We start from the raw sequence: 16,993 nt of genomic DNA, 5'->3' as shown, positions 1-16,993 counted from the left end.
TACCTGTTTAACCCAAAAACAAAGCATAATTCATCAGCCAAGGCAATCGGATTGGACAAATAGTTGTGATTCTCCAATACTGCAGTGTGGATGCCATGCACACCTTCCTAAAAAGGGGAAAAACTATTTGGAAGGAGACCCAGCCCCAGGCCACTGGTATAACCCAGGTAACAGACACAGGTCAGACCTGACACACGCGTTCCCTTTTTTCGAATCTCCAAGCCTACGGGCACTTGTTTCTCATTTGCATGCTTCCGTGCATAAATTTCTTCTGATGCTACCTTTAGCCATTTAAACTTCACAAACATGGAGGATTGGAAAAGACTGCTTCCTGACTGATTAATTTAGACCAATGAGGAAGCAGCTCTTCACCACCAGAGAGCAAGCCTGTATCAATCTACTGGGTTCTGGAAATTCCAAACACTGCAGTCAACCGCAAAAAAAACAACAGCCTTGAGAAGAAAGTGGAGGCAAACAGACATGGGGAATTTTGGACCATGTGATCTCCTGGACTGGTTTAAATTTTTTTTTTATTATTTGTGCATGGATGTGGGCGTCACTGGCCAGGCCAGCATTTATTGGCCATCCCTAATTGCCCTCGGGAAGGTGGTGGTGAACCCACAGTGCTGTTAGGTAGGGAGTTCTCGGATCACCTCAGAGAGGAATTTTCCAGAGTATTTTTTCACCTCTCCAAAGACATTATGGCTGTAGGGGTAGGGAAGGAAGATAAAGGGAGCAAGTGTTTAGTCATGATATTCCAGCCATAATAGGTGCGAGGCAGGCTTGATGGACCAGCTGGTATTTTCCTGTCTCTCAATTTTGTATGTTCATATGAATTTAAAATGCAGTCTTCCACGCATTTAAATTTGCTGGTGTAAATCATCAAGTGTTGGCCAAAAAAAAAATCAATAGCTGCAGGACTCGTGTGAACCGTGAATATTGCCAATACTAAGTGGGAGAAATTCATTCAAAGCGGGACTACCCTAATTCTCCAGGATAAGGCAGCTGTTATCCAAGTTGTCTAATTGATGTTAATTAAACACTGACCGAGTCCCTTCAAAGGTCAATTGCCAGTAAGGCTGAAGATCAGAACCCTGGCTTTGTGTGTAGGAAGGTTAGTTGAGTGCCTGCAGATATTGCTGTTCCAGTATTTTGTGTTCCTGGCTGGGCTTTTGCCTTTGTTCTTCATACATCTTTGTAAAAAGTGTGATACACGATTTTGTTTTTGATAGTGTGTGATGCCTAAAGTGTGATAGCCAGGAAGTCCCCAGATACATCAACCTTTTACTAACAGATCTCCTGTGGCATTGCTGATGGCGAGTCAGTTACTATTATTATTTCAATTAATGTACAATATATCAGAACCACTGATTTATAGCAATTTAATAAGTTAAACTGTTTTATTACGGCACTGTGGCTGATATTTTCAGGCTTGATTCTATGATTTTGTGCACATTTGTACACAATGTGTAAAATATGATCCAACAGAAAAAGTATTTTAGTAATGGAATATTCTAGACGTTGTAATGTAAGGAACATTGGTCAAAAATAAAAAATCTAAAATGATGGTAAAAGAGAAATTATATTAGTCCAGTGAAATTAATTAAATTGAAAATAAGATGGAATTGTAAAATGGAAATTTATATTTTTGTATACGAAGGACTTTTATTTATATAGCGCTTCTCATACCTTCAGAATGTCCCAAAGTACTTTATAGCCAATTAAATACTTTTGAAATGTAGTCACTGTTATTTTGGCAAACCTGGCAGCCAATATGCACTCAGTAAGGTCCCAGAAATAGCAATGAAATAATGACCAGTTAATCTGTTTTGGTGATATTAGTTCAGATAAATAATGGCCAGGACACTAGGAGAACTAGTGCTCTTCTTCAAATAGTGCCATCGGATCTTTTATATACAACTGAAAAAGCAGACGAGGCCTCAGTTTAATGTTTCATCCAAAAAATTAAGTCCTTGAGTAGGCCTTGAACACAACTCTTTCAAACTCAGAGGCTTATGAATAATGTCACAGGAGTTACAATAAGCTGACGTGAAGTACTTGAAATGGTAGCATTTAATATACGCCGTATACATGTTATGTAAATATAATGTGTGTATATGTAATTCATGTACTGTAATATTATATGAAATAAATGTATGGATTTTGTATATAACAAAAATATTTATAGACTTTTGTATTCATGTTTTTGTGTGCAGCAGAAAGTTGTGTTTATGCTGGCAAAGGTCTGACAGTGAATGTGTCATGAAGCAATAAGTTGGGACACAATGTTCAACACTGTCACCTGAGAAGGTCATTAGCCCTCCTTCAACCAACAGTGCCAAAAAAGACTAACTGGTCACTTATCTCACTTGCTGTTTGTGTGAAAACTGACCACTCATTTGCTTAAATAAAAATGATTACACTTCAAAAAACTAATTCATTGTATGTGAAGTGCACTTGGACAACAGATGTTCTTCTATTTGCAGAGAATGTGGGGTAAAGTGGGAGCTTAGATTGAATGACAGCACAAAGCAGGAAGGTTAGGAACTGAAGGAAGAGGAAAGTTGGGATTATGGAGAGTTTGGTGCTGAGCGATGTGAATGAAATATTGGATGCATAAGGTGTGAACAGAGAGAGTTATGGTGATGACGAGGGAGAAAGTGATGAGGGAAAGGTATAGGGCTTGGGATTTTAGTGTGATTGGGAGGAGTTAGTGGCAGGTCCAGTGGGAGAGGATATCCTAAATCTTAACCACCTTAATATTTATTCTAAATACTACAGGTTTCCTCACCAAAGAACCTCTATTTAAAGCACAGGTTTCTCCAAAACAGGAAAGCCTCTCAACAAATTCATGTCCCCCACTGTTCCTGACTTAACCAACACCCTCAGCCAGACATTGCTGCTGCACTTTCCCCCAACTGCAACCTGATCCTTGACCTCTGGCTGTAACTGAATCAAAATCAGACTGGTTGAACTGGAATCAGGCAGGATCATTGAGCGCCGAGGCTTTTCAGCATTGTTGGTGGCTCTGAAGTTTGAAGTCTTGGGAGGTTGGACCTGACATTTAGTAGCAACAGTGGAAGTTTGAGTGTTGGGAGTGTTATCTGGGGATTTGATGGAAATAAACTACGGGTTCTGAGGTTCAGCAGCACGGGTATGACACCTGGGGTGAGGGTATCTGAGAGGGAGCTGTCTTGAAGGTCAGTGTGCCATTCTCCAGTCTTCTACCCACCAACACCTGCCTGCCAGGCCAGAGATCTGCTCCTGGTTTATCTGCCCGCTCATATGTGGTCCGTGCTCCAACCTCCATTATTTTTCCGTAGCAACAGACAGCACCCTCTTCCCAACTGTTAGTGAGGGAGCTGGCAGCAGACTGGAAGGAACTGGCAACAGGAACCCGAGATTAGAGCAGGCGGGGCATCAGAGTCTGTTTTGTTGGTCATAGCGGTGTAGTGGTAATGGCACTGAACTAGTAACCTAGAGGCCCAGGCTAATGTCCCGGGGACATGGGTTCAAATCCCACCACAGCAGCTGGTGGAATTTAAATTCAATTATTTAATAAAAATATGGAATTGAAATCTAATCTCAGTAATGGTGCCATGCATCTATCATTGATTGTCATAAAAACCCATCTGGTTCACTAATGTCCTTTAGGGAAGGAAATCTGTCGTCCTTACCTGGACTGGCCTACATGTGACTCCAGACCCACAGCAATGTGGTTGATTCTTAACTGCCCTCTGAAATGGCCTAGCAAGCCACTCAGTTGTCAAGGGCAATTAGGGATGGGCAACAAATGCTGGCCTTGCTAGCGACACCCACATCTCATGAACGAATAAACAAAAAACTCTTAAGGCTAAAAAGAAGGTTCACACACAAGTTGGCCTAATGGTTATAATAATAGTAGACAAGCAATCTAGAAATCAGGAGTTTGAATCCCATCATGGCAAATTGCGAACTTTAATGTAGATCGCGGTGTATCAGTCGACCCAGCATATAAGATGGCCCCATTTTTCCAGCCCCAAAAATCATGTTTTTCCATAAACTCAGCGTTTAAGTCAACCTGCTTTTCAGCCACAACTTGGTATACTCGCATTAGTAGACAGTCTCAATTTTTCACCCCACAAATACATGTTTTACTTACCTTATAATTGGGCACAATGGATCAAGCAGGCAAAAAGGGCTGTGTTGCGAAGATGCATGGGAGTTTAAGACAGGTGCACACAGAGCAGACCTCGCGTGGCGAAAGTCGAAGAGAAATGGGTTCTCCAGCAAAACCAATGAAGTATGAAGCTGGTTTCAAGTTAAAAGTTGTAACATTTTCTAACTCATTAAATAACTGTGCTGCAGTGAGGGAATTCGGTGTTAGAGAAAAACTAGTGTGAGAATGGAAGAAGGAATCCGTCCTGAAGAAGATGCCCAAGACCAAATGTGCTCTGAGAACAGGGACTAGTCACTGGCCTGATCTTGAGAAGCATGTATTGGAATGGGTCCTCGAAAATCGTCAGAATGGTTACATCATCACCAGAAATGCAATGTGTATATACACACTTAAGCGGGCCAAGTCAAACCCTGAGTCCAGCAAAGATTTCAGAACAGCTAGTTGGTGTAATTGCTTTATGGAATGAAAATATCTACTGTTGTAGCAGAAGACCAAGATTGCACAAAGACTACCAAAAGACCTTGATGCCAAAATTAACCGTTTCTAGCGATTCATCATCAGACAGCAGCAAAAACATGAGTACCCATTATAACACATTAGCAATATGGATGAAATGCCCATGAATTTCAATATGCCCAGCAAATGAACTATGAAGTCGAAAGATTCGAAAACAGTTCTAGTGAAAACTACAGGACATAAGGAGACAAGATTCATGGTGGTACTAGCCTACAAGGCCAACAGAACGAAATTAAAGCCTATAGTAATTTTCAAAAGTAAAACGTGTCGAACATTAAGTTCCCTGAAGGAGTATCCATGATAACGGTTGGATGGACGAGGATGGAGTGAAGTTATGGATCGATAATGTGTGGAATAGGCGTCCTGGTAGCCTGCATAAAGAATGCAGCTTATTGGTGTGGGACATGTTCAGACCCCATATAACTGAAGAGATTAAGAGGTGCCTGCAAAGAAATAACATCCACATTGCAGTTATACCAGGGGGTCTAATGTCCATTGTTCAACCTTTGGATGTGTGCCTCAACAACCCATTCAAAGATCATTTTCGTGCCGAATGGAATAGGTGGATGGTTAATGGAGAAAAAACTTTTACAAAGAGCGGAAGTATTGGCGCTGCCCTGCTTGATGTTTTGAGTGGTTCTGTCATCAAATCGTGGGATGCTATTAGTGCACAAAGTGTCATCAGATTGTTCAAAAAATGCAGAATATCCAACTCAATGGATGGAGAGGAAGATGATTTGTTGTGGAGGGATGATGAAGAAACTGAAAGTGCCACATCTGATCCAGAGTCAGATCAAAACAATGATGCCACAGCCAAAGTGACTCAGAATGCATTCCTTGAACTCTTTGCATCAGATGCCGAAGACAATGAATGACAGGTTTTAAAATGCTTTCATTGTGGTTAAAAGTATCTTTGTAGAACTATTCAATAAACCGTGCCATATGAATTTAATATGAATTGCCGGTGTTATTTTTTCCACATTTCAAAATGGCGACAACCCACACCAGTGGATCACATTATACACTCAGCATATAAATCAACCCCTGTTTTTGGAACGATATTTGGAGGCTTCAAAGGTCGACTTATATGCTGTGATCTATGGTAATTTAATAAATGTGGTAATTTATCACGCAGGCACCAGGGCAAACAAGTATGAAAGCTACTGGATTTTCATAAAAATCCAGCTGGTTCACTGAGGTCTTTCAGAGAAGGAATCTGCCACGCTGATGTGGTCTGGCCCATTTGTAACTCCACTTCCACGCTACCTGATTAACTCTTAATGCCCTCAAGAGGTAGGGGTGTTCAATAAATACTTCCTTGCCAAGACTGCCCAAATACCAAGGACATTGCTGCAGGAGTTCTTCTAGGCCCAAACATTTTCAGCTGCTTCATCAATGACCTTCCCTCCAACATAAGGTCAGGAGTGAGGATGTTCGCTAATGTTGCAGAGTGTTCAGAACGATTCCCGACTCTTCAGATACTGAAGCAGTCCATGCCTGCATAAAGCATGACCTGGACAACATTCAGGCTTGGGTTAATAAGTTGCAAGGAACATTTCCCCAACAAAAGCCAGACAATGACCATCTCCAATAAGAGAGAATCTAACCATCCCCTCTTGATGTTCAACGGCATTACTATCGCTGAATCCCTCACCATCAACATCCTGGAGGTTACTGTTGACCAGAAACTTCATTGGATCAGTCATATAAATACTGTGGCTACACAGAGTGTGGTGGAGCATGTTCAATTGAGGCATTCAAGAGGGAATTAGATTGTTATCTGAAAAGAATGTGCAAGGCTACAGGGAGAAGGTGGGGGAGTGGCACTGGGTAAGTTGCTCTTTTGGAGAGCCAGCACAGACGCGACGGGTCGAATGGCCTCCTTCTGTGCTATAACAATTCTGTGATTCTGTGAAGAGAGGTCAGAGGCTAGGAATCCTGCAGTGAGTAACTCACCTCCTGACTGCCCAAAGCCTGTCCACCATCTACAAGGCACAAGTCAGGAGTATGATGGAATACTCTCCGCTTGCCTGGATGAGTGCAACTCCAAAAACACTCAAGAAGGTCACACCATTTAAGACAAAGCAGCCGGCTTGATCGGCAACCCATCCATCACCTCAAGCATTGATTCTCTCCACTACTGGCACACAGTGGCAGAAGTGTGTCCCATCTACAAAATGCAGTGCAGCAACTCACCAAGGCTCCTTCGACAGCACCTTCCAAACCCACAACCTCTATAACCTAGAAGGACAAGGGTAGCAGATGTATAGGAACACCAAGTTCCCCTCCAAGCCACACACCATCTGACTTGGAACTAGATCATCGATCCTTCATTGTTACTGAGTCAAAATCCTGGAATTTCCTAACAGCACTGTGGGTGTACTTAAACCAGATGGACTGTAGTGGTTCAAGAAGGCAGCTCACCAATAACTTCTCAAGTGTAATTAGGGATAGGCAACAAATGCTGGCCTTCACATTTTGAAAACAAATAAAAAAGAAAAAAAAAACAAAAAACCTGTACAATTATTTTCTCAAGAGTCAGATGACTATCTCCTGGCATCAGACACACATTTGTAAATTGGAATTCCATGCTTGACTGCTTGCCCATTATATTCACTGCAGCTATGAATAGGAATTGACTGAAATCCCCCATAAGTAATCAAGTGGAACAGCATACTTTGTTCACAGGGAGCGGGTGAAGCCTTTCAATTCAAAGACCAATACCCTGTATAGATCTTTGATATTGGATGGGCAAAGGCACTATGGGCCATTAGGAACCATTACAGAAATGGCCAGAGATACAGAAACCAGGAAATATAACTGAATTGCAATATTAGGACATCCTTGGCAGCAATGTTAGCAGCAGGCCTGGTGATGGGTGCCCCACCTTTATCCTTTCCTCCTCTATTTCTCCACAGAAAAAGATGAGTGATCAGCCCCACCGTCCTCTTCCACCGGCAATCCTCTCTACTGCGCTATGTGTGTAGTGTTGTAGTGTTTTCAAATTGCAATTGCACTGTACATTTTATACTCCAGAGGCTGCTGTAGAACACACATGCCAGCAAAGTGAAAGTGAAACCAAGACTGAATAAAAGGAGAAGCCTTTATGTTCAGCTGCTGCAGTCTTTGTCTCGCTGGCTTTGCCACAAAACTTATACTAAATTAGACTAAACCTCACTGAAGTCCTTCAGCGTGCGGGAGCAGTGCTCTTCAGGCCAAGGAAGCTGAGCCTTTGTCTGTAAACCCAATAGCATGGGTAGTGCCTCTTGCAACCTTGGCTCCTCTCCTGTACACTTCCCTGCTGTGCACCCCCTGATTCCAGCACACCACGTAATTGCTGATGTGAATGATGATGTCTTCCTCTTTTGATGTGCTGTCAAACACATCTGACTCACCTCCCAACCTGATCTTGTCAATTTCAAAGCTCCCAGCAAACCTGTATCCACATAAACTTTCTGCCAAATGTTTGCCAGAGGAAACTGAGACACTAAGACAGCAGCTGTATTAAGTGTGCTTTTATTCAAATGGGACAACGACAAATTTAAATACCCAGCTGAACTATGGCTCAATCTCTTCCCCCTTCCCTGGTCAGTTTCCCAAGCCCCTGGAATCCCATGCTGCTGACATTTAATTTGGAATGAAGTTGAAAACAATTTGCAAAGATCTCATTAACGTCTCCCATGGACGTTAATTGCACCAATAACTACCTACCCACTTGCAATAATCAAATTCCCAACTTCAACAAGTAGATTTCTCATTGGCATCCAAATGTTCCTTCATTAAACCCAGAAGCGGGGGCGTTGGAGCCGGGTTGCATTCCTAAACAAAAATCTAAGTTTTATCTGTCCCACCCACATGATCTTAGGGGTTAAATTTTCCTCCCCCTCAGATGTCCCAAAGCGCCTCACACTAAATGAATTACTTTTGAAATGTAGTCACTGCTGTTATATAGACATAAAAGGACAAAAATTGCTTGAGAAATCATGCAGGATTAATTATCCAGTGAAAAGTAGGCAAAGCAAAGCACATATTTTGCACTGCAGTCATCACACTTTCCTGGAAATAAGTCAAATGGCTTATTTTTCAGTCCCACCCAGGATTGCTATTAACAGCGTTTTACTTGGGGAATTCTAGTTATTTCTAGTGAAGATGCAGTTTGTATTTTAAGCTATCTTACACCAGAACCAGCCACTTTTATCATATTCATAATAACAAAGAGTTTTTATGTAATTACTTAACTGCAGTCATGGGCTAAACAAATCAGCTCCCATCCATATAAGAATAGCACTTTCTGTCCAAGCAATGTTCAACCTGCATTCCTAGGCATTGAAGACACATACACAGTGAAACAGAATTATGCCCAAAGCTTTTAGCTGAAATTGCTTCTAACATTCAGACACTTGCACATTTCAATGTCTTCTGCAGCTGGAGAGCTATGACAAGGACTCCTTTAACAAAATAATTTCCATTACACTCCAGAAGATTCTATTGGTTGATTTTTCTTTGGTTAGCTGGGTGATTGACATGCTTGGAAACCTATCACACCTTGCTTCAGACTTTCCAAACGAACGACTGAGAATTCCACTTAAGAATTTTCAATTTGTCCAATATGGAGATCCCACTGTACACATAATAGACACTTGACACTTTTATCCAGATTGTTAACAGCCAAGGCTTAAGGGCCTCTAAGTGTGCACAGAGGTACTTCTGGAGTTTAATAGGCTACATTCTGCACAGCATACTGGCATAATTCACTGGTAAACTTCCCCCTGCTTGTCCTGCTAGGGCATTGGGTTTATAAAATTATCCAGAGACAAGTGGGAAAAATCCCAGCTCCCAATGACAGGTTTTCCACTCCGAGTCCTCTCACTCAGCTGGGTTAGCTGGTTAATCATCAATTGGATACTAGAATGTTGTTGACCTGCCTCACTTGAGGTTCAATCACAAAGCATGCAAGACAGGGTCAACACAATTCCGATCTCCCACCACCAGGCATGTCAGCTTAAACCCAACAGTGAAACTTTACAAATCTTACCACGAGAAATGGTTAACTTCAAAAACAGCATAAAGGTGCGTGAATTCCAGCACCACTTGATTAGTAATGTCCGTCCAGTCCTGGACTTCTGGATCTCCATGAAGTAAGTGTAATTTGGAACGGTCCAGATTTAAACCTGGATCAGAGGGTAATAAAAAAAATATCAAATTTTCAGACTTTTTTTTTTAAACTGAACAGGCTGAACATAATTTGGACAGTTCCAATTAGTGTATGATTCAGAAGTAATTTTTTTGGCTTCAGTAGTTGAAAAAGACACAAATACTGAATTCCAAAATCACCAAGGTGAGGCACTCATTATATGTTATGTGCATTTCCATAGAGGAGATGCACAGCCGACCAAAGGTCATCTCATTCACTCCTCAACCAACAGAAACATAATTCAGGGTCCCTACCCACCCTCTTAGCTACGGAATGGTGTATGGCTCTGGAACAGAAAATCATGTTTGGAAGGAACAAAAAGGAAATAAATATTAGGTATTAAAGCTAGTCGAACACAACAATGATTACTTGTATTTATATAGCACCCTTTAACATAGTAAAACTTCCCAAGGCACTTCACAGGAGTATTATCAAACGAAATGTGACACCAAGCCACATGAGATGTTATTTGGGCAGATGACCAAAATCTTGATCAAGAGCTGGGTTTTAAAGGAGCGTCTTAAAGGAGAAGCGGGAAGTACAGAGGCAGAGAGATTTAGGGAGGTAAATCCAGAACACCAGTAATGTGAAATGATTTTGTATTTCCATTTTGAGTATACAGCATCTATAATCACCACTGTTAGGATAGGTATAGCAAGGCCAGATGCAGAGTAAACTTCCCTATACTCTAATAATGCGCCTTAAACAAAGCACTGACCGCACTCTGATGTTTTTTAAATTTCCTGCAACAGCTATCTTTATGGCCTCTGTTACAGAAACTATACAAATTTATGTGTGGTTTTGTGCTGAGGGTCTGCACCCAAACTCCCTTCATAAAGAACTCTTGCAGTTTGTAGAGAGAGGGAATATCCATAAAAAAGGCAGTTTGCGCTACAAAGAAAGCTGAAGGGTGTGTGAAAACAGCAAAGTTATTTTAGTTGGGGACTTTAATCAACCATATATAAACTGGGAATACTCAAGTAATTTGGAGTCCATGTTAGTACATGTCATAAAATAAATGCAAAATACTGCAGATGCTGTAAATCTGAAATAAAGACAAGAAATGCTGGAAATACTCAGCAGGTCTGGCAGCATCTGTGGAGAGAGAAGCAGAGTTAACGTTTCAGGTCACTGACTCTTCATCAGAACATGTCATGCCTGAATGCACATCTTGTCTTGGTAATGGTAAATGACCCAAATTACATATCCAATATGAAACGTGTAGCACCCTAAGAGGATAGCAGATAAGAGGATCACAGAATAATCATATTCAACATGATCTGGGATCCAGAAATATCAAAGATCAAGAATCAAGCATATTCTTTAAGAAAATGAAGGAAAAGTAAATTGTTGATCAGGGAGGAAGAGTTTGTTCAATGACATTTCAATAAAAGTCAAGTTGAACATCCTTAAAGTCATAATGCTGAGAATTCAAAACAAATATATATCCCAGGTTAGAAAATGTAGACTAAAAGGCATGATCCTAAATGGATTAACTAAGTAGTGCAGAAGTGAAAAATAACCTTTCAAAATTCTGTAGAGCGAATGGTGAAGGAGTTCCCTGGGTTGAATAGAGACATGCAGAAAAGTTACAGGGATATTCGAGCAAAGCAAGACATGGAAAAATAAAAACAGGTGCAGCTGCAAAACGTAACAGTAAGAGGTAAGGCAGAGATTCTTAGAAGATGCTAACGGAACCAAAACAGAGGATGAACACATTCCAAACATTCACTATGGAAAATATGAGCAACACGACCTTCCCAATTGTGATAACGTAAGAATCCACAACCCCAGCATAAATGACTTTAAAAGCCACTGGAACAGAATGGTTGGAGTTTTCGCCTTAGGTGCAACCAGTCAGCCAGACGCAAACCATGTCCAAAATTCCTCTAGTTCTGCTGCTGAATGTCAAATCTGCCAAGAACCAGTGTAATTGAGCAGCATTTTAGAATGTAATATTTTAAAATTAATTTTTGCTTTAAAAAATATTCCTTGATATATTTAAGAGTGGTAACTTGCAACTGTTTGATGAATATAATGTGATTAATTTGAGCTGGGGGTTGGTGACCAGTTTTGTGGACAGGGCCAGCTTCTAGCATGATGTTTTTTAAAATAGCGCAAAAGATGCACTCAAAATTCAACAATTTTTTGAACTGGTTTGGGTAATTTTGGGAAAATTACGCTATAAAAAGGCATAACCCAGTGGAAACTCCAGGTGTTTACCCAAGTGTAGTGAAAGAGACAATAAAAGAGATTTGTGAAGAATTATATGGAAGTCAAAGAGCACTGGGGAGGTTCACAACATTGGAAACAGCTAACATGGCACCTAATTTAAAAGGGTGATGAAACAGACCAAAGAAACTGTAGACCCATTAGTGTTACATCAATATTAGATAAAATAGCAGAATCAATCATTAGAGGTTAACTTGTATTATAGGCATAAGCTAATAAACAGCAGTAGACATGAATTTCAAGGAGAAGATCCTGCCTAACCAGCCTCTGACCTATTTGAGGAAGTGGCATTACAAGTGTATGGTGGAAGGTCCTACAAACATAGGGTACCTCTAGTTCTCAGGATGTGGGCGACACTGGCAAGGCTGTATTTATTTCCCATCCCTAGCTGCCTTGAGAATGTGCAGTTGGGCCTCCTTGAAACTGCTACAGTTATTCTGGTGATTATGCTTCCACAATGTTAAGTAGGGATTAAAGGAGGTTGATTCAGTAACAGTGAAGCACCGTGACCTTTACATGCAAGTCAAGACGGTTTGTGACTTGGACAGGAATTTGGAGATGCTAGTGTTTCCCCTGCACTGCTGTTCTTGGTGGATCAGGGAGGGACAGAGTACTTAACAAAGATAATGGGGCATTAGCGACTAGGGTGCCATCAGGGGGGAGAAAAAAGAAAAAAATTAAAGGCACTCCATTTCAATGTGCAAATACAATAAACAGCACAGGTAGAAATTAATGGGTCTGATCTAATAGCCATTACAAAGACACGGTTGCAGTGTGACCAAGATTGGAAATTAAATATTCCACGATACTTGAACATTAGAAGAGATAGGCATTGAACAACTTCTCTTTGAACTCCACTCACTTCCTTCAAATAAAAGGTGTTGCTGCGGGTACCCACATGGGTCCTAGCCATACCTGCCTTTTTGAGAGATATTTGGAACTTACGTTGTCCCGTCCTATGTAGGCCCCCTCCCTCACCTCTTTATCCAGTATTGAATGACTGTATCAGTGCCACTTCCTGCTCTTGCCCTGAACTGGAAAATGTCATCGACTTTGCTTCCAATTTCCACCCTCTCTCACCTTCACATGGTCCATCTCTGACTCTTGCCTTCCCTTCCTTGACTTCTCTGTCTCCATTTATGGGGCTAGGCTAGCAACAAATATTCATAAGTCTGCAGCTACCCTCGCTGCACTTCCTCACACCCTGCTTCCTGTAAGGACTCCATTCTATTCTCCCAGTTTCTCGGTCACATCTGTTCTTATGATGCAACCTTCCACAACAGTACTTCTGATATGTCTTCCTTTTTTCTCAGCTGAGGACCCCACCCCCAACCTCACCACTCTGCTCCCCCCACCTCTGTCAACAGTGGTTGACAAGGCCCTCGACCGTGTCTGACCCATTTCCCACACCTCTGCTCTCACCCTTTCCCCTGTACCCCAGAACCATAATAGGGTTCCCAGGGTCTTCATCTTCTTACCTACCAGCCTCTGTATTTAACAGATCATCCTCCACTATCTCCAGCGTGATGCCTCCACCAAACACATCTTCCCCTCCACTCACCTTTCAGCATTCTGTTCCCTCTGCGACATCCTGTTCCACTCCTTAAATCACCTTCAACAACCACCCCCCCCCTTCCCATGTCACCTTTCCATGTAAGCACAGGAGATGCAACACCCATCCATGACCCCAAACACTCTTTCCAGGTGAAACAGCAATTTATGTGTACTTCTTTTATTTAGTATATGGTATTCACTGCTTACAATGCAACCTGTTCTACACTGGGGAGACCAAACACAGTTTGGATGACTGCTTTGCGGAACACCTCTGTTCCCCCAACCAACCAATTCAGGGTGATCCAGAAATAGAGACAGAGAAGTGAAGAAAAGGAAGGCAAGAGTCAACCAATACCACTAAAACAGATTATCTGGTCAATTATCCCAATACTGCTGGTGGGAGCTTGCTGTGCACAAATTGGCTGCATGCTTTTCTGCATTACAACAGCGAATACACTTCAAAAGTACTCCATTGGCTGTTAAGCACTTTGAGACGTCCTAAGATTGAGAATGACGCAAGCATGACCCCAAGCTTCTGGTCGCCTATCATTTTAATTCTCCACCTTGCTCTCATGCTGACTTCTCTGTCCTACACCTACTGCAGTGTTCCAATGCAGCTCAACATAAGTTCGAGCAACAGCACCTCATCTTTCGATTAGGCACTTTACAGCCTTCCAGACTCAAAACTGAGTTTGACAATTTCAGACCATAATCTCTGCCCCCATTTTGTTTCCTTTTCTTTGTATGTTTCTGTCTTACCCTTGTTTTTCTCTTTCTTTGCTTTTGGATGCGAGCTGTTCATTATTCTGCCATTAACGTCTCCTGACACATCTTTTGTTTTTCTGTTTCTTTTCTTGAACAATTAACACTCCCTTTGGGTCTGCACGACCATCTCTTTTGTCATTTAACCTCTCCTGTCTTCCACCCTATCACAGGCCTTCTCTTTTGTTCTTTTTCTCATCCTCCCCTATTTCACCTGCTTAAAACCTAATGCATTTCTAATTTTTCACAGTTCTGATGAAAGGTTACCGAACTGAAATGTTAACTCTGTTTTTCTCTCCACAGACGCTGCCAAACCTGCTGAGTATTTCCAGCATTTTCTGTCTGTATTTCAGATTTCCAGCATCCGCAGTATCTTGCTCTTATATTAGTGAAAAAGGACGTTGGGTTGCCTGTTAAGAAAGGATGGGACAAAAACAGTTGAGAGAAAAGGATCTTAGCTCAGAAAATTAAGATGTAGAATCAGTTTGGGTGGAGCAAAGGAACAACAAGGAGCAGAAGCACTGGTGGGATTAGTTAATAGGCCTTCGTAACAGTAGTTGTAGTGTTGGGCAGAATATAAATCAAGAAATTACTGGTGCATGCAACAAGGGTAATATAGTAATCATAGGGGACTTTAATCTTAATTTAGACTGGACAAACCAAATTTACAGTAATAATGTGGAGGCCGAGTTCATGGAATGCATTTAAGAAAGTTGCTGCTAATGGTCCACAAATCCTCATGGATGCCCAGTTTTGGGCTGCCAGTTCTGTCCAAAGCTATCGTAGTTAGAATGGCAGTAGTGCCATACAACATGATGGAGGATGTCCTCACTGGGGAGGCGAGACTTCATTTTCACAAAGACTATGTGATAATCACCCCCACCAATGATATTGTGAACAAACTTGTCTGCTTCAAGTAGGTTGGAGAGAACAGGATCAAGTATTTTACTTTCTTGTGTTGATTCCTTTGTCACGTAATAGAGGTCCAGACTGGCAGTTATGGGTTTCAAGTCTCGGTTAGTTTGGTCAATGGAACTGTCGAGCCATTCTTGGTGGTGATCAGTGAAGTCTCTGCCCAGGGCATATTCTGTACTCTAACTTCCCTTAATTCAGGATTGTCCAGCATACAGCCCGCAGGCCAGCATCCGGCCCCCAAAGGTTTCCATCCGGCCTGCGGATGTAAACAGTACCCGGGCTGTTCCTCATCCTCACCAGGGTTCAGTGACTGGAGATGAGAAATTTCCCATTGTCTTAAGAATCTTGCAGACCAATCTTTTTAAAAACATCGCAAGTTGGTTTCACAGCTGACAGTGGGAACAGCCGTTCCCCAACTTCGGACAGATTCGGGGTTTTTTTTAATAGACCGCCAGAAAACCCCGCAGTGGGGTAGAGAGGGACAGAGAGGGGGATACAGAGAAAGAGTGTGATCAAGAAAGTAAGTCAATAAATTAGTCTTCTCATTTAAAGTTTCTTCACAAAAATGTGCATTTGTTGCAGTTTTGATTAATAATAAGATAAAATTTAATGCCTTTATCTTTCTGCAATTGTCTCACCCCGCCCCCAATGTAAGACAAAAATTGTAATGTGGCACCCCCCCAGGCGAAAAAGTTGGACAATCCTAATCTAGACTGACGCTTGAGTGCACCATTGTTGGACGGTCTATCTTTTTGATTTTAAACTGAGGCCCCTCCATCATTTCTGATGAATGTAACAGAGCTGGGGAGTTCTCCCTGGGATCCTGGCCAATATTTATCCCCCAGCCAATACCACTAAAACAGATTATCTGGTCAATTCTACCAATACTGCTGGTGGGAGCTTGCTGTGCACAAATTGGCTACATGCTTTTCTGCATTACAACAGCGAATACACTTCAAAAGTACTCCATTGGGTGTCAAGCACTTTGAGACATCCTAAGGTTGAGAATGACGCTTTATAAATGCAAGTCCTTTCCTCTCGGTTATTTTACATAAATTGCTTAATTTTAATTACAGGATAACTCAAAGCAAAAAAAATGCCTGTGGTTTGACAGAATCATAGCTGTGTTAAGAACACTTTAATTTTTCCATAATTTACAAATATATCTAAAGTGTTACAACCGACGCGGGAGGAGCGCACCGTTTATTCTAGTTTGACTTCTCCACGGGTCACAACGTATATTTAAATCTTTTCCCACTTACTGATACGGTCAATCATATAGTCTATTTTTATCCCAGAATAAAATACACCAACCAGATTTCTTTAATAAATGAAAAACTATCAGTTTATTATGAAACAAGTCTTAACCAGCAATGAAGTAAATCATAAACACAGATTGAGATATTAAAGTTCCCTTTTACCTTAGCCCCTCACAATCACACACACATACACCAGTTAACCAGAAAAATAAAGGGATTTTTGTTTTGAGACAAAAAAAAACACTTGGGCTGAATATTTGCTCATTCTTGAAGAAACCACAGATGAGCTATGTTGTGTTCCAAAACTGGCATACAGACGTAGACAAGTCACTGGGATCTTTTGGAACAGTTCTTTCCAGACAGTGTTGAGAATTAATTTAGCAGGCTTTTCTTCAAAGACAG

The 16,993-nt window shown here is 41.4% G+C and overlaps 1 protein-coding gene across 6 annotated transcripts in view; it reads right to left on the bottom strand.

Moving 5' to 3' along the window:
• pidd1 (p53-induced death domain protein 1) overlaps positions 1–16,993 on the bottom strand; it is a 127,425-nt gene that overhangs the window by 75,199 nt on the left and 35,233 nt on the right. For all 6 annotated transcript variants that reach the window (XR_010976339.1, XM_068046028.1, XM_068046026.1 and 3 more), the window contains 2 exons: positions 9,711–9,846; positions 1–3 (listed from right to left, as the gene is read on the bottom strand). The exon at positions 1–3 is cut by the window's left edge and continues 148 nt beyond it. Coding sequence is in view for 5 of the 6 variants with exons in the window: in XM_068046028.1 (XP_067902129.1) it covers positions 1–3; positions 9,711–9,846 (139 nt within the window). In the remaining variant the exon portion in view is untranslated. The remainder of the gene's footprint in view (positions 4–9,710; positions 9,847–16,993) is intronic.

Source organism: Heterodontus francisci, chromosome 14, assembly GCF_036365525.1.
Source record: "Heterodontus francisci isolate sHetFra1 chromosome 14, sHetFra1.hap1, whole genome shotgun sequence".
NCBI lineage: Eukaryota > Metazoa > Chordata > Chondrichthyes > Heterodontiformes > Heterodontidae > Heterodontus > Heterodontus francisci.
The sequence above is the reverse complement of the archived record's forward strand: the minus strand, read 5'-3'. Positions and strand labels throughout refer to the sequence as shown.